Genomic DNA, 22,049 nt, shown 5'->3' on the forward strand with positions numbered 1-22,049 from the left:
CAAAATGGTACATAAAGCTCATTTAACACCATGCACATGAAAGAAAAATAAATCAAATAACATCCTTATGCTCACATATCAACTTTGTGCAAAGAGGTTCTAGGTAGATGTAATGGATTACTTGTCATCACTGTTAAATGTGCAGATTTATTAATGTCTAATCATATGTTTACTTGTAAAACAAATTGAGAATGTAAAGCAAAAGCAAACACAGTGACCTACAGTATTACATCTGCATTTCTGGCAGCAAAACAGACAATATTAATAAACTTGATTCAGAAAAATACAGAAAAAAGGAGCTCTGGTTTGAATAAAAAGGATTTATTAGCAATGGAGCAAGCAGCTTATTACACCCTCCAACAAAATCATACTAGAAAATGTAATTTGTGGACAGAAATATGGGCATATAAACTGTAATTGGAGAGGGGGAAACATGATTTGAGAAGGATAAATACACGTTTGAGCTTTCTGCCTGTGAAAAGGAAGATTTTCCTTCCCACTGTCGCACCAAATGCTAACTCTTAGGGATAATAGTGGATGAATTATGGTACAGCCTACACCTACTTTATCCCTAATGTGTCACGAGATTAGACTTCTTATATGATTTGACACAGTAAATAAAACTTACTGGCATAGTAAATGTATTGCATGTGGTAAGGAGCCCCTATTATACTCCTTTTCAGCATCACATTTGTACTCTTGAGGTCTACTTCAGTAGGCTGGCTTTCTCAATCAGTGACATCACTAATTGAGGAATTTCAAACAGGAATGTCGGCGAGGTGTTTTCAGGCAGTTGAGAAAAACTTCTGTCTTCGGGAGAAAGAAATACATTTGGACATGTGTTTTCATATACACAAAAAACTATAAAACACACTAAAAGCTAAGAATCCACAAAAAGCATAACAGGGGCTCTTTAAATGTAATGTTGTACGAGTTCCTTTGCTAGTAATTTCAATGTAGTTGATTACCTGAAAAACAGTTTGTGTGTTTCTCCCTCCAGGCATGATGATGCCTCAGACTCCCATGCCTGTTGCTGACCCCATGCAGATGGCAGCTTCACAGCAGGCTCTCATCAACCAGCAAGCCTTTCTCATGGTGAGGACAAGCTCACTTAGCATGCTTTAGTTATTTGCAGGGTGCGATTTTCTGGAGGGGAATGCGTGGGATTCCCCCTCTTCTCTATATATCCCTACCTCTGCTAAATTGTCGGATGATGGTGCTTTTAGGGGACTGGAATTTAGCCTGAAAAAGTGAGCACCACACGGCGATGACGGTTAAGTTTAGGCACCAAAATGACTAGTTAAGGTTAGGAAAAAGAAGTGAACTTCGGCTTTAAAGCACTTTGCTTTACGTCGACACCACGTTGTTGTGCTGTTTCATTCTGAGATTATTTTCCATTGGATATTGAAGTAAATAAGTGTTTTGGCATGGCTGGCCGAGTGGAACTATGTCCTGGCTTTTTTTTACAAATCGCACCCTGGTTGTTTGCCCCTCCACCCACATCTACATGTCCTAGCTCCTTCTCCAAGCTGCATTCCAGCTGTGTACCGTCACGTCCTCTGTCCTGGTCCCCTGCAGGCCCAGCAGATGACCATGCAGGCCATGACTCTGTCCCAGCAGCAGACACAGGAGCAGCAGAGGAAACAGAAAGAGCAGGAGAGGAAGCAGAAGGAGCAGGAGAGGAAGCAGGAGGAGCAGGAGAGAAAGCAGGAGAGAAAGCAGGAGAAGGAGAGGCAGTGGAGACGAAAGTCCGAGCGACGATCAATGGAGCGCTCCCCCTCCCCCTCCCCCTCCCCCTCCCGTCAAACTCCATCACCCCCACCTGCCAAGCCCAAAGCACCGGTACCTAAACCTGCCTCCAGCTACAGGAAGCCTGAGCCAGAGGTATTTCAGGGTGGGTGGGTGGGTGTGTGTGTGTGTGTGTGTGTGTGTGTGTGCGCGCGCAAGCGAGCGTATAACACTGTATATTTATTTATTTTTTGTAGCATACTAAAGTTTTGATCTACTTTCCTAGTATGCTTGATTCAATTCAATTGTATTTACAGTATCAACATTTTGCAGACTATCTGTATCTGCCTCTTATTTGCCTTATAACTGATAAAGTTAATAATTACAAAGTATTCTACTTAGGCTCAGCTACAGCTCTGAGTCTTTCCCTCTGCTCCGGTTCCACTCACCACTGAGTCTGACATGTTGTCACGTTGAGATAATTACAATATGAAGGATAATTTGTCATAGTAATATTACCTTGTCACCGGAACTAGTAACGTGACACAGGTGGCAGTATAGTTTAAGCTCCATTTTAGTACATATTGCTTTTGTGGACTCAAAAAGCTTCTCTGCACCAGGCAGAGCATTCTACAAATATTGCCATCCGAATATCCCTCGTTAGTTGAAGTTAACATTACGTTAATTGTTGTTTTGGACTTGCACATTCATAACACAGAAAGATAAAGAATATGGCAACCTTCTACTTTAAACCATAAATGTGACGCACAGATATCGCTGGTCTGTTTAGTCCTCGTGTTATGACGTGTTGTGTGCTCACGTCCATTGCTTCTACAGCCAGAGAGAGAAGTGGACTTAGCAGATCCAGATGACCTGCACTCTGTCAGAGAGAAGACGGAATACTTCCAGAAGATTGGTGAGTGCCAAGCAACCATCAATAAGATAATAGTCTCGCATTGCCAGACCGTCCTTCACAGCGCTGCGGAGGAGCGCTGTGAGTGGCGGGGGCTTCCTCCTCGTCTGTGTTGCCAAGCCGACAGTTGATTCTGACTTTTTGTTGTGCTACGGCTGTAAAGCTAACCCGTCTCGCCGCAGAGATCGAGTATGGTCATGTGACTGTACAACAACGTTTTATTGGCGAAACACAATCACATGGGAGAGCCTTTAGCGGAAGTGTCTCTCTCTCTCTCTCTCTCTCTCTCTCTCTTTAACTGTCTATGGTAAAAACAAAACATTAAAATGAGGCGTATTCGGGGAGATAAAAACAATGACACATGGAACACCAAAGAGGTAAAAAGAAAATTAACAAGCTCAGAGGCTATTTAGCAGCGGCACTGTGGCTCTGTCCGGAGTTTAGCCCCGCCCAAGACAATTGTGATTGGTTTAAAGAAATGTCGATAACCAGAACCGGTTTTTCTCCCATCTAGGAATACTTTGTGAACTAGTCAGACCCTCCTCCGCAGCGCTGTGGAGGAAGGTCCGGCAATGCGAGACTATGCTTATAATATGAATAATTTTCCCATTCCCTAATTCCTCCCCATCTCTCTCTTCTACGGTCCTCTAGGCTTTCAGCCCCCTCGTGAATCCAAAAGCCCAAAGCCTCGGCCAGCCCCCTCCAGCCCGCCCAGGCCACAGCAACGCTCCCCACCATCACCAGCTCCATCTCCCCCGCCTACAGCACCAAAGCCTGAGGGTAATATGATGAGCGTTGGTTCAGGGGTGGTCAACCTGCGGCTCTCTGTCTGCTCCTGGGAGCCACTGACTGTGTGGCTAGGGTCTGGGCATCTGACCATACTGCCAATAAACTTGCTAATAATTCTAAACCCCAAAAATAATGGTGTCATGTAGAGCTGTAACAATTTCAATTTTTACTTTACAATATAATTGTCTCTTGAAACTTGAAAAGATTTTTTGAGTTATTACTGTTTGCAAAACAACTTTGCAAAAAAAAGCTGAGCATTCTATGAACGAAATGACGTGTTTAAAATATCAATCAATCACGCAAATTTGTTGTTTAAGATTTGTGGAGCACAGAAACTGACATCTTTTAACAGCCCACCCGGAGACTGAAGGCAGAAGACATTCAGAAACCGAATCTCACTCCAGCAGCATAGTTGTTTTTTCCAAGTGTTTATGCGTGTTAAAGCACCAGAGACACAAAGTAACACAAAGTTGTTTTTTTTGCTCTACAATTAAATGTCTAATAATAATTGAGCATCAGCCCTTGCGTAAACCCACCAAAAATAAACACTTTTTTTTTTTTCATTGCTTTTTACATTAAATTCCCCCCCCCCCCCCCCCACACTTTCACCAATACATACACCACTTACACCAACTTGTTACCACTACTTTTAAATTTGTTTTTTAGAATTTTTATACTTGATTTTGGAGTTTAAAAGCAGAAATTTGGAAGATAGAGATTGACATGTTTGTATTTCTGTTAACTTAATAGCTGGTTTGATTTTAATTGAGAGATAATTTTACGGAAAGTTCTCCATGCCAATCCCTAGAGGTGGAAGGGTGTCTAATTTTTTCAGTTAAGGCATTAAGATCAATTTCCAGAAGATTAGTTTTTTTTATTCCTCTTTCAACAGCTGACATTTCTAAACTGACCTAAAAGCTTAAGCTGTAGTTTCTGTCTATCATTTCGCATAGTGAAGCGTCTCCACACCCCTCCAGCCAGAGAGGTGGACCCCCCAAAAGCAACACCTGCCCCGGCTCCTCTCGCCAAGCCTCAGCCCCAACCCACCTCCAACATCCGGGAAATCATCAAAATGTACAACAGCCGACCCCAACCAGAACCCGAACCCTTTGAGCCTGTCAGGTCAGTTCCAGGGCTGCTCCAAGGTCTAGACACTTCCCCAAACATTTCTTCTGATCTTACATCTTCAGCTGTTTCCTGCTTGCAAGGGCGAAGGTTTTGATGCAACAATTCTTGGTGCTAATTTTGTTATGTAAAGGAATTTATTATTCTCTTGTATTATTCAAAAATGTCTGCATATTCAAAACATTACACAGGTTTCCGTTATTTTTTAAGAATCATGTACATCTCAGCAACAAATCTGTTAGAGAAGCCTGTAGCTCCAAAGTTTCTATATATAATCTACATAAAACACATGAAATCACAAGAAATTTTCCATTTTTCTTCAGTACTCCTTCTTGGTTTAAGATATTTTTATTCTTGGGTTTTCTCCGGTCAAATCTTGGAACGAAGACGTTGCGGTTCTGCGCTAGTTTGAGTTGTAGTTCCGTACTGGCGGCGGAGAAAGATGCAAGCAGATAGGACCAGGTTGATGGACCAGAGTCTGGTAGGACCAAGCTAATGGACCAGAGTCTGGTAGGACCAGGCTAATGGACCAGAGTCTGGTAGGACCAGGCTAATGGACCAGAGTCTGGTAGGACCAGGCTAATGGACCAGAGTCTGGTAGGACCAGACTATTGTACCGATGTTAAAGCACCAAGAGTTGTCGCAATATCAACATTTGGTCAAGAATATTGTGATATTTGATTTTCTCAAATATCCGGGGTCCCGGACACCCTGTTGAAGATCTCTGCCCTTAGTCTTTCCTTTTCATGGTAGTCTGGGGTTGTACATGAAATACATATTTCTTCCCCTCATATTATGGCGCCACAGGCTACCAGGATCCCACAATGGCCTCATTCACTAGAAATAATAACTTCTACAATGTGTCTGGGATTTACTGCTTTTATCCTGTTCACAGACCTCCTGCACGGCATTTTATAAAGAAGAATGACCCAAAAGATGAAGCTCTGGCCAAACTCAAAAACGTGGCACCAGGGCTACAACAACAGGTCAGGAAGGCACGGAAAGGTCTAACTGCTCCATCTAATAAGAAATACCTTTACATTTCTATTCAATTCGGTTCAATAAAATTCAACTCAAAGGTATTATCATTGACACAATGTACAGGCACAACGAAATGTAGGGCGGTGGGCACATACACTGTAGTTCAAAATAAAATAGACAATTTTAACATTATCTACAGAATCAGGATACAGGAGAGCAGATGATACCAAAAACATGGACAATATCATTTTATTACAGATATAAAATGTTGTTAATGTACTTTTACACATGGCATAATAAATGGAAGTATACACATGTGCCAATGGCATTGCAAACATGGCAGAGAATCCTTCCAGTGGAGGAGGGGCAGAGGGGAGGGGGGGGGGGGTCAGCTGTGATTCTAGAGAAATGTAAAGGTATTTTTGTAGTTATTGCTATTATTCTGTCTTCTATTGAGTATCTCTGTCTGGAATATGCCATGTGCCACATCTTCCACTTCTTACTGCTTGCAAAGGAGAGTGCTCCGCCGCCAGTCACACCTAAGAAGGCCCCCCCCCCTCCAAGGACCCCCTCCCCAAGGCCCTCTCCTCCCTCCACCAGGGGGCCTCGCGTCATCTCCAGCAACATGAAGCAGAAGCAGCGCTCCCTGGAGGACCTGTTTGGCTCGCAGCGCTCCCAGCAACCTCCGCCTGCTCCTCCAGAGTCGCCACCGCCTCCTCCACACCCAGCACCCATCCTACAGAACATCCCCTACCCGCCTCCCACGGCCGCCCCGTCTCTCAGTGGGTGTTGCCCTCATAATGTTCTTTTTAGACCTTATGTCTATGTGCAGGGAACGAATTGTGAAAGTGGGGTTGTTTTTTTGATCATGCATAACAAAACATTACCACCTTGAATGTAGAGCCACTGTAGACCAGAAAGGGGGAAATCCCCCACAAATTGCACCCTGTAAAAGACTGAAAGGCTTCTTATGTGATGCATTTTAGCTGACAATTGCTGCTAACCAGCATTGAAACCAACTTAATCTAATATGAGGAGCTTCATGTGTTTACTGTAGATATGATGCCAGATGGGGAGGACGTGCGCTCCCAGCTCCACCGCTTCTCTGCTGGAGTTTACTTCTCTTACTCCAGCATGCCAGGGAAACTGTTCCTGCGAAAAGAAGTAAGACACACACACACACACACACACACACACACACACACACACACACACACACACACACTCACTCACACTCTTATAGCATGTATGCAGATGCAGAGACCCCTGGGCAAAAAATGTCCGGCTGTAGTTTACAGGATTTACACGGACAGGCTACAGTTTATGTTCACAACCTGGAGGACAATATGTACACCTGATAGGTTGGGCTGAACTAGGGATGGGCATTATGTCGATATTATATTGATATCGTAATATTGCACTAGATCTCGTTTTAGATTTTGGAAATTGTAAATTGCTTAAGTGTTGTCTTTTCCTGGCTTAAAGGCTACATTACAGTACAAGTGAGTCATTTTCTGATCCTACCAGACTGTTCTAGCTTTGCTGTTATTTTAACCTTTACCCCCTTAGTCATTATATCCACATCACTGAAGATATCTTAAATGTCATTGTTAAGATATTTTGTAAAGGACCAGTTGTCAAACCTATAATACAATATTGACATCGAGATATTAGGACAACATTATCGCAGTATTTAATTTTCTCCATATTGCCCAGCCCTAGGCTGAACTGTTAATCAGAATTCATTGAATTTACAAATGGACAATTGTAATAGCCAAAATCTGTGTGGGAGCTTTATTTTGCAAGACTATCAGTTATTATGCATCCTCCTCTCTTCTTTAGTTTTGGCCAATGTATTTATTTATTTTTTTGCTTGGCAACAAACATCAAGTCACCAACTGGAAAAGTAACTTTCAAATCTTCTTTTTTCCAGTGTAACTCATTTCTTCTGATTAAATTGTATAGTAACGAGATTTAAGGGAAATGTAGTGAAGTAAAAAACAGATACGTGAAAATTCTACTAAAGTACAGTGAAATATGTGTACTTTGTTACATTACAACACTGCACACATTTTACAATTTACACAGCATCTTATACTACACAGGGGGAGTCTTTTCGTGAAATGTCCCGTCAGTACCCTTGAGTATCATGTGTTTGTGTGCAGGTGTTTTACCCCAGGGAGATGTTCAACCGGCCCTACGTTCTCAATCTGCTATGTGAACAGGTCAGTGGGTTGTCTTCAGGTGTTGTCATGTGTAACCTGATGTACTGGAGCTTACTGAGCGCTCCGGTTATATTCATCCACAGTACCTTCTGATTATTGCTCATTATCTGCCTTGTACATCGTAGGCAAGAGACATCCAACTGTCAACATTGTCAGTGTGTGATGTGTTGTAGATCATGAGGGACACCTACTCTGACAGCTGTGTGAGGATCAGCAGAGAGGAGAGGAGGAAGATGAAGGACCTGCTGGGTGAGAGTTTTGACCCATCATCATAACGCTGGCTGCCATTTCACAAACTGCCATGTCTGCTCTGGGGACAACAACATTTTTGACACTTTTTCAATGTTGTGGGTGCTTTTTTTAAGTTTTTTATTTTTTTTTCAAAGTCTTTGGATAATTTTTACCTTGACATTTTCAGCGCTTATTTCGAAGAAAAAAAAATTAACTGAAAATGGGTCGAATTTGACCCAAGGACAGCAGGAGGGTTAATAGGGCGAGCTAGCTACAGCTAAGGTCTGACTGGAAAACGCATCTTGTTGTCACCTAAGGGCCCTGTTCACGTTGCAAAGAGATTTTAATGGCGTGTTGTGTCTGTTAAGAGGCACGACGGCTCTACAACTTGCCCCGAAAACTGCTGATTTTGCCCAGTGGAAGCTCGTAGAGGTAGCTGCTGCTACTCCAATTTGCCAGCACTGATTCAGGTCGGGGGGTTTTCAATCGAAAGTACTTGCATATCCTTAACAATCAAGATTAACGTAAAAATTTGCCGGACTATGAACACCTGTGTGGGCTTTCAGGGCCTTTCATTACTGAAATGTACACTGTATGCTAATTATTTCCTGATTCGATTGCTTTTTCAGCTTGATTGGATATCCATTAGGTTAGGGGAATTTCAGTTGCAGTACCATTTTTGCTTGCATATAAAAGAGATACTCAGAAAACTAGTGCTAGTGATTATACAACCAATAAGCAAGCAAGCCTCAAATATTTCTTATATATATTAATTAATCCAAATCAGCTTTATTGGCCAGCTTTGTGTTAACAAACAAGGAATTTGACGCAGGTTAATCTTTTTGCTCTCAAAGTATAACACTCAGAAATGAAAACAGAAAGGACCGTAAGAAATACAAAAAATTATAGTTAAGTATATAGTATAACAATACAGTAGAATTTACAATTGTACAAGAAATGTACAACAACAATTATAGAAAAGGATTGATCCAGCAATATCAGTATAGTCTGAGATTTAAGATTTAAATATAAATATAGTGCAAGGCGGTTCAGTGCAATGATACAAATTTTGTAATTGTATGATTGAAACTTAAATGAGGATGATTAGCAGAACAGTGTTGTTTGAATGGGTTCAGTGTAAGGTTGGGGGTTATTTTGAGCGTTCAACAGAGTGACTGCCTGGGAGAAGAAGCTGTCTCTCCACAGTTTGTGACAAGGATATGGGGGGGTCTGCAGAGATTTTTGCTGCCCTTTTCCTGAGCCTGGACCGGTTCTGGTCCTGTCATTAATATTTAAAATAAGAATTGACTCCCAAAAAGAGGGTTTATTCACCACATCCAAGGTAAAAAAGCATATTTTAAAAGAACAGGGTTTTATTAATCAATATTAGCTCATTCAAACAAAGGTCGCTTTTAATTGGAGATCAGTTATTTTAACCCAGTCCTTTTCTGAACATCATCCCATTTTCCCATTTGTACTCTAGCAAATTTCAATGTGGGAATGACTATAAGCACCATCCAGAACGACATCATGAAGAAGAGGATTGTGATTGCTGCTAGAGACAACTGGGAGAACTACTTCACCCGCCTGTTCCCTGTGAAGGTGAGCACGTCAAGAAGAGACACGGCAAAGTTGGAGATAATGAGGAGTGTACAGCATCTCATTTTAATGTCTATATCGACAACATTTAATTATAGGAATTGTTCCGGTGCTGTCGAAATTCCACCGGATGGCCCTAATTTTCGGCCGGATGTCCATCACCCTTTTTTCTTTCTTTTAAACGTGCACATGTTCCACCAAAACAAGTCCTTTCTGAGGCAATTCTGCAGAGGCACCGTTGCTCCGTCCGGTGCTTAGCGCCACCCGGGACGATTGTGATTGGTTTAAAGAAATGTCATTAAACCAGAGCCTGTTTTTCTCCCATCCCAGAATGCTGTGTGGAATAGCCAGACCGTCCTCTGCAGCGCTGTGGAGGAAGGTCTGGCAAAGCGATAATTATTTATATATAGTTATAATATCTAATTATTTTATGACATGGCATAGCATTGCCTTATTTGTTTAGCATAGAAGCAATTCACTGTGTTTTACAAAGGAAAATAAAAGCCTTAGAACTGGGGTGCCCGAAATTTCAAACCCCACTGTATATAATGAACACAATTGCTAACAGGTTGGAAATTCTTAAGAATTATTAAGTAAGAAGGTTTTTAATAACATATACAATATTCCCAGGGGCATACCAGCTGTCTTGATTCAAGCGTTAAGGTCAGTTAGTTGCAGGAATATAATAACAATCCCTTCTGTGTCTCTGTTTCAGTTGGGGAGTGGGGACGCTCAGGTCTTGGGTGTGTCTCATCGTGGGATTCGTCTCCTGAAGATGGTCAGAGCATCAGGCATCAACCCCAAACACCTCCGTCTGCTCAGAAGCTACAGGTAAATCTGACTGGGATCAAAGAACGGCCTCGGCGTTTGCAACACCACAGCCCTGTTTTTGTCAATAACCTAGCTTGGAAATTAGTAACTCTGCCTTTCCATGCACTTTGCCGCTGTACAATCTTGAATATTTGTGGCTGTATGTAAATGTAGTCCCTTTTTGGTTGATTCTTGCACAGAATGTTAACTCAGGTGTGCATGAATGCAGTTTTGCAGAGTTGCTGTCCGTTGAGCTGCAGGGTGCAGACAGCGTGGAACTGGAGCTGAAGAGTGAACAGTTGTTGCTGCAGTCACCCAGAGCTCCGCAGATCACTGCCATGATCCGCATCTTCCTCCAGGAGCTCATCAGGGTAATTCTTGGCTCTTAAATCATCACGTCATCATCTTTCTGTGTGATGCTCTTCTACAATATTTTGGCCACGTGACATCATTTTAGTCAACACACTGTATTGCCCTCATCCCTGCTTTCTAGGACTCAGGCCATGTAGTTGCCCTGAAGAGCTTTGTAACAGATGACAAAAGTCTGCTCAGATTCAGCAAGGGTGACATCATCAAACTGCAGCCAATAGAAGGACTTCAGCCAGGTGAGGACATTAATTGGATGCTAGATATCTGTTTATGGTATTTTTTAGTAGGCTTGAGCTGGTGTTTATATTTTAACACCTGTTTAATATCAAGCCAAACACTGGACCGGACCAATATACTGACATTTACTACTAGGTGTTGCACTTGTCTCAGCCGAGACATGACAGAGCCCATATTGAGAGTGTAGTGACTCCAGTCCACTTGGTGGAGGTAATACACCTCCAAGCCATGACTTTTTAACTGCAGTGTTAAGGCGTTTCACTTTGCATTGTATTTGTCAAATCACCTCTTTTGTTGGCTTGATAAAAGATAATAATATGGCTTCAACCATCCTGAAAAATATTTCAAATATAGCTGAGTTGGAATTTATCTGGCTAAATACGCTTAATTCCTTTATAGAATATTATGAAAAATAGTAAAAATATCTTTATATAAAAAATATAAAATATAGCTTTAATTAGACATGTAAGCCTTTAATTATAAAATCCTACTTCAGAATGGTTTCATATTACCCAAGTGACAAACCGGATGTGTGTTGTCTCACCCTGAGTTGAAATGAATCTGGCTTAGGAGGAGGATTCGTTTTTAGTGTATTCTGAAAAAAAAAAAAAAGAATACAGCTTTACCAGCCTAAATAATACTTCAAATATAGCTATAATTAGACATGTAAGCCTGTACTTAAAAAATCCTATTATTTTTCTTCCACATATAACAGCTGATGCATGGGGGGGAGAAATTACGATCCCCAATTACAAACTCTCCAATGAAGCAGCAAGAACAATCTTGTCAAGTTGTGCTTTTTGCAAGCGTCACAAAAGGAAAAATGTGTGATCAAAGATGGCTGACCTGTCTAAAGAAAGATTTACCCCAGAATTACCTCCATCCAGAAATGTCGGGGTGGATTACTTTGGACCGATTGAGATAAAGCAAGGCCGTTCCTATGTAAAAGTTTGGTGAGCTAATCTAACGTTACCAGTTACTATAGCCTGCATTAAATTAAGCTTTACTACAGTAAAGCTAACTTTAACCCCTAAATAAAGGTAGTTAGCTAAACTTTACATGGCAAAAGTAGTTTCTTCCTAGCAAATTTTCCATGAATACATATAACTATACACGTCTGTGTATGGCGGTGGGGTCAGTGAGTTTTATTTCAGAAGGCAGCAGAGCAAGATGAAATGGTGAATCTTGCCTCGTACACTGGACCAGACAGGTGAAATCAACCCAACTCTAGTTTTTAGTCAAACATGCCTTATTATGTTTTTTGTTTAATGCATATCCAAATCTCATATCATCACATCAAATAAAATGTTTGTGTGCGTCCATTAGGCTGGCGTTTTGGCTCCAAAGGAGGTCGCTCTGGTCTCTTCCCAGAGGACCTCACCCAGCCATCTGCAGCCCCGGACTACCACTGTATACACCTTGCACGACAAGATGACAGGAGGAAAAGCATGAGGGGCACTAGACCTGTCAGTCCACCCAGGGACCCGTCTTCAGGTCTCATCAGCAGACATATGGGTAGCACTGATTCAGGGCCGACCCGCAGAGAGACCTCCGCCCCAGGACCGGTTCAGAGATCAGTCCAGAGCTCACTCCAGGGCTCAGTCCTGGACTTGGAGATTTTCTCAGGCATGGCTGAGTTTGCCATGAAGTACTTTAGGTAGGATAAAAGAATAATAGCTAAGTGGTGTTGTTGATTATCTTGGTTTAAGTTCATAACTCTTCATGGCTTTTTTTGGACTACCTTCATTTGTTTATTAAAGAGTGGGGACTACAGGTCTGCCAGCAACTGGAAGGAATTTTTCAGAGGCAGTTCAACACACAGGGGTAAGAATGTACAATCCCTCTAACATCATCATAAATATTACCTCTTTAAATAAGGTGCTGTCCATTGGTTTAAATGGTTCTGCTCACAACTGGTTGAGAACATATGTCTTGCAGAGTTCACTCTGTTGTTGTTTCAAATCAAGTCCCCAAATGTTTTTTAAAGGTGTCCTACAAGGATCAATATTAGGCCCTCCGCAATTTACTATGAACATACTGTAAATAATTATCATTTTCCAATCTAATATTTTATACTAGTGATACTATTAGCTCTAATGCAGAACACACCATCTTCAGAACACTTGCTTTTTCCTCCAGACCCCTTTTATTCATTTAAAGCTTCTTATAAACCTTAAAATGATGTATAAAATAAATGTATTTCATAAGAGCATGGAGCGCTCTTTTTTTCAAAGAATATTTTTGTGCAAGTTGTCTTTATTTGAAAGCAAAAGTATAGTGGCACCCATGCATTTAGAAATGTGGTTAAATCTTACTCAAAAATTGAAATTGTAATTGGATTATTATATTGGAACAGAATAATTCTAATTGTTGTCAATTAGACTTCCTTAATAAAAACAACTCTGACTGCATTGGGTTTTGTTCATCCAGGTTCCCATACAGGAGTCCCTCATTCTGTACAATGATCCTGAAATCAATGATTTATCTGTCCAGTGCTTCATGAGTGAGTGCATCCACACTAACCACACTAATGCACACTAAAGCTACTGCTATTCTGTTCCTCCCTCATCCTCCCATTTATCTGTCCCTCCAGACCTGATGCAGTTCATGGGTGACATGCCAATGAAGAAGAATAACACCCCGTCAGACTGCATGCGCCACATCCTACTGGTCAGTTCACACAGTGTGTCTAGCATTTATAGCGCGCTTTTGAGTTTCTGCGGGTTACTGAGTGTGACGAACAAATGGAGTTTCTCTCTTGTGTTCAGTTAGGGAAGGAAAAGGAGCTGCTGAGAGATGAAATCTACTGCCAGGTCATCAAGCAAACCACTAACAACCCGACCAAGTAAGAGTGTCAATTATTTAGGTTTTGGGTAACATTTTTAATACATGTTATTTCTGAGTATTAACAGGACTACTGTCTACTTTAGAGCTACTTTAACAGGAAGAGAAAAATAAAGATAGATTCATGTAGTTTTAAACTTTTGAGGTTCTGGCTTTGACAATGTCTCATTCTCTAACAGATTTGTTATTCAGATGTACATAATAACGAAAAAACACACGTGATGTTTTGACTGTTCAGAAAGTTTTGAACAGTACCGGAGAGTAATAATTTCCTTTACATAAATAAAGACAATTTCACCACAACTTGATGCAGAAAAAATTACGAGGATGTTGAAAATAAAGAGTTTTTTGATGCTCAAATACCCCACCCCACCCAATGTTGAAACAAAAGCTATGCACTCGTCTGTAGCCAACACTACCCAGCACCAAGCAGCACACAGACAAAGTTAGAGGCTAGCTGTTGAACCGAGAAGACCATTTAGCAGCTACAATGTCAGATATTTGTCTCAGTTGGTAGAGAGCAGAAGAGCGATAAAACAAAAGACTGAACGTTGGACTTAAAGTGGCCAGAAACACAACATGACAGTAATGTTGCTCTAATCCTGCTAAACAAACCTAACATCTTAGCTCCTTCAATTTTAGTTTAGCTTGTTGTGGAGTTTGGCCACATAGTGGTCAAAAAAGTCAGTACTAATTAAAAAAAAAAGTGCAAATACACATGCTGTCTGCATTCATTCCACAGAATGGTGTGACATTTGTTACAGAACTTGGCTTCATTTTGCAGGAAAAACGTGATATTCCTATGGTCTTCTATTGTGAAAAATGTGTAATGCATAGTGTACAGTAAAATAGTTACTGTAATTTAGCATTTTAAGGGTTTAAATATAATTGAAAATGTTATTTTCTGTGTTGTGTTGTCTTCCCAGAGCTACCTGTACCCTCGGCTGGCGGCTGCTCAACATGATGACCGGCTTCTTCCCCTGCTCTGCTACTCTGCGGCCGTTCGTCACGCGTCACCTGCGCGACATCTCTCAGGACTTCGCACAGCCATACCAAGGTAGAAGAAATACAAGAGAATGCATACACTATACCAGGGTGCAATTTGTGAGGGGGGGGGGTATGAAGCCCAACATAACCAAATATGGTTGCAGTAAATCCCCCCTTCTAACATATGGCCACTCTGCCAGCCATGTAAAAACACGTATTCATGAACTCCCCAATTGAATGGAAAATAATCTCAGAATGAAATAGCACAATGTGGTTTAAACGTATTTTGTCTCGACTAGGGATAAAAATAATTCAGCGGAGGCAGGGATATGTAGACCAGAAAAGGGGGAAAGTCATTGTTATGTGATGTAAAAATGCCTGCTATATTCAGAGATATGTATATGATGTGTCATTCAGGGCACCCACTCTTTGTAACATAGCATGTGTCCTCAGAGCTGGCGTGTGTGTGTCAGGAGAACCTTCAGCGATCTCTCAGTTTTGGCGGCCGCCGGAACATCCCCTCACACGTGGAGATGGAGGCCATTCTGGCAAGTTCACCTGTCTTTCTTGGTGTATTTCTGTCCCACTCCATCATCATTATTTCCGGCTGAACCGATTCTGAGTGTCTTGTCTTTCTTGCAGGCTGGCAAAGCATCTCGACGTTTACCCATCCAGCTGCCAGGGGGAGTGGATTTTCCCGTCAAGATACGCAGCTTCAGTGTAAGATTTATTCATACCTACTGATCCATGAACCATCCAGAGTTCTTTTGTTTATTATCAATACCATCGTGGTTGTGTTCTGTACTTTCCTCCAGATGGCAGCAGATGCGGTAACAGAGTTTTGTAAAGAAATGGGCATCTCAAATCTCACAGAATTCAAAGAGTTCTCCATCATCGCCAACCGACATGAAGGTAAATCAAACTAACAGTGTTTCTCATTAATATAGAATATAATAAACATAGAAAGTACAGTTTTGGCGTTTTCCATTTCATGGTACCAGCTCGGCTCGGCCCGGCCCGGCCACGGTGCCCCGTCCTCCTTTTCCATTGCAGATTCAGTAATGTCTCATGCGTGAGGCAAGCGTAGCTGGTTGTCGTAGCGACACCGCAGGAAACTGCCGTGACCTAATGCGACACAAACACAGTACGTGGAAGGTGTGTGTTTGATTCTTGGCGTGTGGCTGTTTGCAAGAAAACACGTAGGTTTGAACACGTTTGGTTGGAATATAAATAAAATACTAGGATACAATATACATGAATTAATAGGATACAATAAACATACTTACAATAGGCATGAAATAATAATCAGATTAATAATAGGATAAAATACAAGAACAAATAAGAACAAGAACAATTAGCTTAACTAGTAATGATTACTAGTATTGGTACTATTCACTAGATCACTAGTAGTGAGACTAAATAAAGTACCTGTTGGAGGTACTTTTTTTTCATAAAGGCTTTGTTTAGCTAGTTATAGATATGGGAAGTATTTATCCTGAGGTAAACGGGATTCCTTCTACTTTCAGAGGTAGATTTGATGTCTTTTCCACTCTGATAAAAGCAACAAAAAAAATCTAACTCTAAAAAAGATTTTTGTTTATTTGTGTAAAGTAGCCAAATAAAAAGGGTCACGTCATCCAAATTGCATAAATATGCATTTTCTCACTAAGCTCTATCTATCAGAGGTGTGGACTCGAGGCACACAACCTGGACTCAACTCTGATTTTAAGATTTTAATCTGATGACTTGAATTGAAGTGACTCGAAATGACTTGATATGTCCAAGTTGTCCAGCACAAAGATTACAACGTATGTTATACAAAGGTGTGTGACTGACTTTACCCCCGTTTGATCAACTCATTCTCACTCCCATCTCGTAAAATACGGACGTTTGGTCAGGTGCCTTTGGTGTTGTTGTTTGTTGATGCTAAATGTCTCCTTTAGCGTCATATAACACGCTTGGTCGTCTCCTTTAGCGTCATATAACACGCTTGGTCGTCTCCTTTAGCGTCATATAACACACTTGGTTGTCTCCTTTAGCGTCTTATAACACGCTTGGTCGTCTCCTTTAGCGTCATATAACACGCTTAGTTGTCTCCTTTAGCGTCATATCACACGCTTGGTTGTCTCCTTTAGTGTCATAAAACACCAGATATGGAACATTACTAATTGAGGGAACCTCTTATATGCCACATTAAATTATTATTATGATAACATGATGAAAGTGAGACAGATGAATAGATCAGTGTCCTGTGCTCCTCCTCTGTCAGATGGGATAATCCGTCCCCTCCATGCTGAGGAGTATCTGTTTGACTTCCTGCTGGATGACGGCTCCATCTTCCTGTCCCTGAGAAGACTGATGTGGAGACACCCTCTGTCCTTCAACAGTGACCTCTATGTGGAGTTCCACTACCAGCAGGTGACAACCACACACTGTAACTAAAGACACGCCTACACTTCTTCCCACTGTTCAAAAAGTGAAGCCAAAATCTCCTGAATATGTGCGATGTCATCTTTGATTTTATTAATCATGTATCCATGATGCTCCACTTCCGGGATTGCTCCGTTGTCCCCGGATATTCCGATATATTATGATTGGTTTAAAGAAATGCCAGTAACCCACAGCGTGTTTTTCTCCCATCCCAGAATGCTGTGTGGACTAGCCAGACCCTCCTCTGCAGCGCTGTGGAGGAAGGTCTGGTAAAGCGAGCTATATTGACCAAGCCGTGCAGATTTTGATCTGGCCCGCATATCAATTTAGGGTCACAATAAATTTTGGCCAGTCACGTCTTCCAACATTTATGTCACTTTTGCGACGTTTTTTGTCACTTTCTCCGACCTTTTGGCCACTTCTTTTCGCTGATGGCTGGGGAACTTTTCTTCTGACTTTTTTAGGACTTTATGTAGGCCGAACTGTAAGTGAGAAGACTATATGATATGTGCAACAATACAGTTAACATGGCCAATTTAAGACCCTTTTAAGTGGGGCTGAAGACCCCACTAGACAGAAATTTAATGTCAGCCCCGCTAAAAATTATAATATTTAAAAAACTTTTGTGTGTGTGCGCGTGTGCGTGCGTGCGTGTGTGTGTAGCTCCTGGGTGACTACCTGAGTGGGCGGCTGTCGCTTGCTTCTGCTGCAGGTGGTTCCTCATCCGTCCAGCAGATAGCAGAGCTGGCAGCCCTACAGCACGTGGCTCAGGGCCTGAAGGATCCGCCCTCACTGTGAGTCCCCCACACAACACAACACTGATCACTTTAGAAACGGAACATGTTGGGAGACTGGACAGCTCTACAGAAATCAATCCAACACTAACGTACCACTGACAAACTGTATTAAATACACAAATTCCTTAATGACAGACTAAACTCTCAAACAATCAAATGTGTAGACAGTGGCTTCTTTGATTCCTCCCACAAACACATATGTGAATATACTCCATCTTTGAACCAGTTGATGTAGGATAACTGTGTTAAATGCTGAGCTAGAATCCATGAATACATTGTGGCTACTGTACATAGAAAAGATTCCCTCAAGAGCCTGAGTCACTGATTTTCAACGTAGTTTATTGTCGTTCTACACACTCTGGATGCACAGAGGCCGGTCTACCCCCCCGTCTCAGTCATTGTAACCCAACATATGTAAATGAACCTGACTACTAAATCGCCCAACAACATGGTAGCATTGACCGACCAACTCTTCCCAGTGTGCACTCATATCACAGTATCCAGATAATCTCCTTAGCACAAACACGGCCAACAATCTTCTGTTCTCTGCATACAGTACAAATGTAGGAAATTGTAACGAATGTGTTAAAGATATGATATAAAAATGAAGCCATTCATGATGCTTACTATACAGAAGTGGATAAGGGGGATTAAATAAGTTTCTGCTTCTTCCTATTACTTTTCAGACATGTTCAATACATATTTATTTCAGATTTGGTTCCTTTAGTGGTTATTGTATTAGTTTTTCAAAAGCATTAATTAATTTAACTTGACTAACATGCCGACTCTTAATGTGTTCTAAATGCTGATTGTGTTTCTGTACCAGGTCGGAGATGAAGGAGTACCTGCCCTCACAGGACGGCCTCAGCAGGAAATATGAAGAGATCCACTCCTTCTGTCTGGGCCAGATAGCTGCCATGCACACCCTGAGCCCTCAGGACGCCAAAATACAATTCATTGGTGGGTAGCTCGTCTCCTCTCCTCTCCTCTCCTCTCCTCTCCTCTCCTCTCCTCTCCTCTCCTCCTGATGATCATTATATTTGTCTGCATACTCTGTCTTTCAGAGTTTCTGAGCACCCTGCCTCTGTTTGGCTCCAGTACTTTCTTGGCCCAGAAGGTGAGCCAGCGGGGCTTTCCCTCCCCATGCATGGTCAGCATCAGCCAGGAGGGGGTGCTGTTCCTTCACCCAAAAACACAGGTACTTTCAGCAGCCATAGCACTCAAACACTCGTACCAATCACTACTTTAATGTCTGTGTATGTAATATGTTCTTTTTTATCAATATTGGAGATTATTTTTATGGAGTCATACCTGGTCCATGTTTAAATCTGTGTGACTGGGTCCACTCTGGTTTGATCAGGTCACTTTTTGGACAACATTGCTATAGACATCATTGGTGGACATTTTTTCAAACTGATATTATTAATTAATTGGTAAGGTAATTCATTATTATAAGGTATGCATTTTTTTTGCAGGAATGTACCTCTTTAAGGATGTTAGTGTCATTTATCTGTTTGTTATATATTTCAGTGACATTTAAGTTTGTTCACAATGTCCCGCCATTCTTTGTTGCACCATTTTTGGGTTGTTACGTCTCTGGTCAAGCAACTGTTAAAAACATGCAACATTAGGTCATTTAGAGTCTATCTCTGTTGATCCCGTTCATTTGTTTGCTGCTTTCACGGCTGTATGAACGTTACAGCTGCAGCGTGCTGGCTTTACATTTTTACAGGTGTATACAGTATCTGGCAACCCGGCCTGGCTCTCAAACTGGCCGGTTGATACCAACACAGACCTAAACACAAACAGAAATTCCATCATGGAACGGAAATTTTAACAGGAGAAAATCCTGGCATTAGCTTTGTTGTCAGAAAAGATAGTATTTGTACTTGTTTCCTTAATATCTGATGATGTATTTTTACATCATCAGTACATATATTACATAATGGACCTTTAAAAGAGTTGGAATTCATGCCCCTTAAAAAGTATTTTTTGTCCGTTTTTCTATCCTGTCTATTTAACATTTTTCCAGGATTTTCATTAAGAAATAAGTCTTATCAGGTTGTCTAAAAGCAACATCTACTAGAAATATACTATAAATAATAAATAAATAAATAAATAAAATAAGATAGCAAAGATAAAAATGCCAGAATACACTTAGAGGATGAAAAAGAGTATACATGTATATACAAGTGTATAATGGATTTTACAAGCTACAAAGATAGTATATTTAACAAAAGGAAATATGTAAACTATTCAATCTGAAGTAACAAGTAGCATAATAGTGCAAGTCTTTGTTCTGCAGGAGCGAGTGTTTGTGATTCCTCTGGTGGACGTGCAGTCCATGCGCACCCTCCGTCCCAAGAAACAAAGCAAAGTGCCAGCTGTGGACATCAACTATGGCAACCCAAGCCGACCCAAAACAGTCACGCTGCATCTCAAACAGGTAGCAACTTCCAGTATTCATGGTGTGTAGTGCTGTCGATTCGGAGGTTCTTTTCTTACAATCCTACAGTCTTTTGGACTTTTGGCTACAAATCTGGATTCACACCATGAAAGTAGAGAAAGTCTCATAATGATGTGATCCAAATATTAATGCTGTTCCTAATTTCTCTGTAGCATTGTGTGTGTGCGTGCGTGCGTGCATGTGAGGATTTTTTAAGGGTCAAGACTTGGTTTTAGGACTAGGGTTAGAATTAGGTTAGGGTAAGGGTTAAGGTTTGGCATTTAGTTGGGAGGGTTAGGGTAAGGGGCTAGGGAATGTGTTATGTCAATGATGGGTCGTGTCCCGTTGCACGAAAAAACAAGATGAACGTGTCCGTGTACATGAATCAATAGATTAAAAATAACGTGACCGTATCAGGAACTGCTGTGAGACCGGGTTGATCAATAATCCTGGAGATGAACGCAGTCCTTTCTGATGTTATGTGTTGATGTGTCTCTTCCAGGCTAAGGAGCTGTGCCACATCCTCGCTCTGATAATGGAAGAGTTGATCCGACCATCAGTCACCAGCTCCATTTCTAATCACTTGTAGAGAGAGAGACACACACACACACACACACACACACACACACACACAGACATACAGACAGACAGACACACGCATACTCACAGACGTACACATACAGACATACACACACACATACACACATACACACACATACACACATACACACATATACACACATATACACACACACACACACACACACACACACACACACACACACACACACACACACACACACACACACACACACACAGTATTGAGAGCTTTTGTTAATCACTGGCATCAGTAACTGACTTTTGTGTTTACCCTTGTTTTTATTTAGCTTTCCATCTTCTTCCTGTGTAACTTCATAAACAGTGTGTCATTGATGAAATGGACTGGATAAAAACACAATATGAACACACAATCCTCAATTGCTCTCAAGCACAATGATGTTATCTGAGAGGAAAGTTATTGACAGCACTACTACTCTGATTAAAGAATGAATGCAGGAGGGATTACAGTTCCTCAGCAATTGTTGTATCAATAAACCGATGCCCTCAAATGACATTCAAATTCTTTGACATAATTCCTGAAATCTTAAATTTGTTTATCATTATTGAAAGATATTGTCGTTATGATGTCATGTAATATGTGAATACTTTATAAGCATTAAAAATATGTTGATTAATTTAGTCTCATGAGTGTATTTTGTTTGTATGGACAGTTGGAGGGACAATGTTAGATATATAGACATACCTTTAATTTTAGACTTGACTGCCCAATATGAGTCATTGGTTACCGTCAAGTAGAAGACATTATTGACTTAATCTCGTGCAGTTGACCACTCTGTTCTCACTAACTAACTCATGTCAGAATTTTAAACTGAGCGATTGGATGTTTCATGTCTAAGTGCACCATGGGAGTCCTAGTTAACTTAGACATTTCCCTCCATGATAAGTATACGCATTTACAAAGATTTCTACACACTCAC

At 41.1% G+C, this 22,049-nt stretch overlaps 1 protein-coding gene across 1 annotated transcript in view; it reads left to right on the plus strand.

The window, feature by feature from the left end:
• Nucleotides 1-21,623, plus strand: part of myo15b (myosin XVB) — a 56,854-nt gene extending 35,231 nt beyond the window's left edge. The window contains exons 38-66 of the mRNA XM_034860883.1: nt 1,001-1,095; nt 1,579-1,884; nt 2,566-2,644; nt 3,293-3,421; nt 4,384-4,552; nt 5,451-5,634; nt 5,880-6,318; nt 6,594-6,700; nt 7,702-7,761; nt 7,935-8,010; nt 9,476-9,594; nt 10,307-10,422; nt 10,631-10,772; nt 10,895-11,006; nt 12,334-12,664; nt 12,768-12,831; nt 13,438-13,510; nt 13,601-13,677; nt 13,776-13,852; nt 14,778-14,908; nt 15,292-15,386; nt 15,481-15,558; nt 15,654-15,750; nt 17,108-17,256; nt 17,932-18,062; nt 18,892-19,025; nt 19,130-19,263; nt 20,371-20,511; nt 21,014-21,623. Coding sequence (XP_034716774.1) covers nt 1,001-1,095; nt 1,579-1,884; nt 2,566-2,644; nt 3,293-3,421; nt 4,384-4,552; nt 5,451-5,634; nt 5,880-6,318; nt 6,594-6,700; nt 7,702-7,761; nt 7,935-8,010; nt 9,476-9,594; nt 10,307-10,422; nt 10,631-10,772; nt 10,895-11,006; nt 12,334-12,664; nt 12,768-12,831; nt 13,438-13,510; nt 13,601-13,677; nt 13,776-13,852; nt 14,778-14,908; nt 15,292-15,386; nt 15,481-15,558; nt 15,654-15,750; nt 17,108-17,256; nt 17,932-18,062; nt 18,892-19,025; nt 19,130-19,263; nt 20,371-20,511; nt 21,014-21,100 — 3,932 coding nt within the window. The 3' untranslated portion in view covers nt 21,101-21,623. The remainder of the gene's footprint in view (nt 1-1,000; nt 1,096-1,578; nt 1,885-2,565; nt 2,645-3,292; nt 3,422-4,383; nt 4,553-5,450; nt 5,635-5,879; nt 6,319-6,593; nt 6,701-7,701; nt 7,762-7,934; nt 8,011-9,475; nt 9,595-10,306; nt 10,423-10,630; nt 10,773-10,894; nt 11,007-12,333; nt 12,665-12,767; nt 12,832-13,437; nt 13,511-13,600; nt 13,678-13,775; nt 13,853-14,777; nt 14,909-15,291; nt 15,387-15,480; nt 15,559-15,653; nt 15,751-17,107; nt 17,257-17,931; nt 18,063-18,891; nt 19,026-19,129; nt 19,264-20,370; nt 20,512-21,013) is intronic.
• Nucleotides 21,624-22,049: the final 426 nt, after the last annotated feature.

This window comes from Etheostoma cragini, chromosome 21 (genome assembly GCF_013103735.1).
Source record: "Etheostoma cragini isolate CJK2018 chromosome 21, CSU_Ecrag_1.0, whole genome shotgun sequence".
Lineage (NCBI taxonomy): Eukaryota > Metazoa > Chordata > Actinopteri > Perciformes > Percidae > Etheostoma > Etheostoma cragini.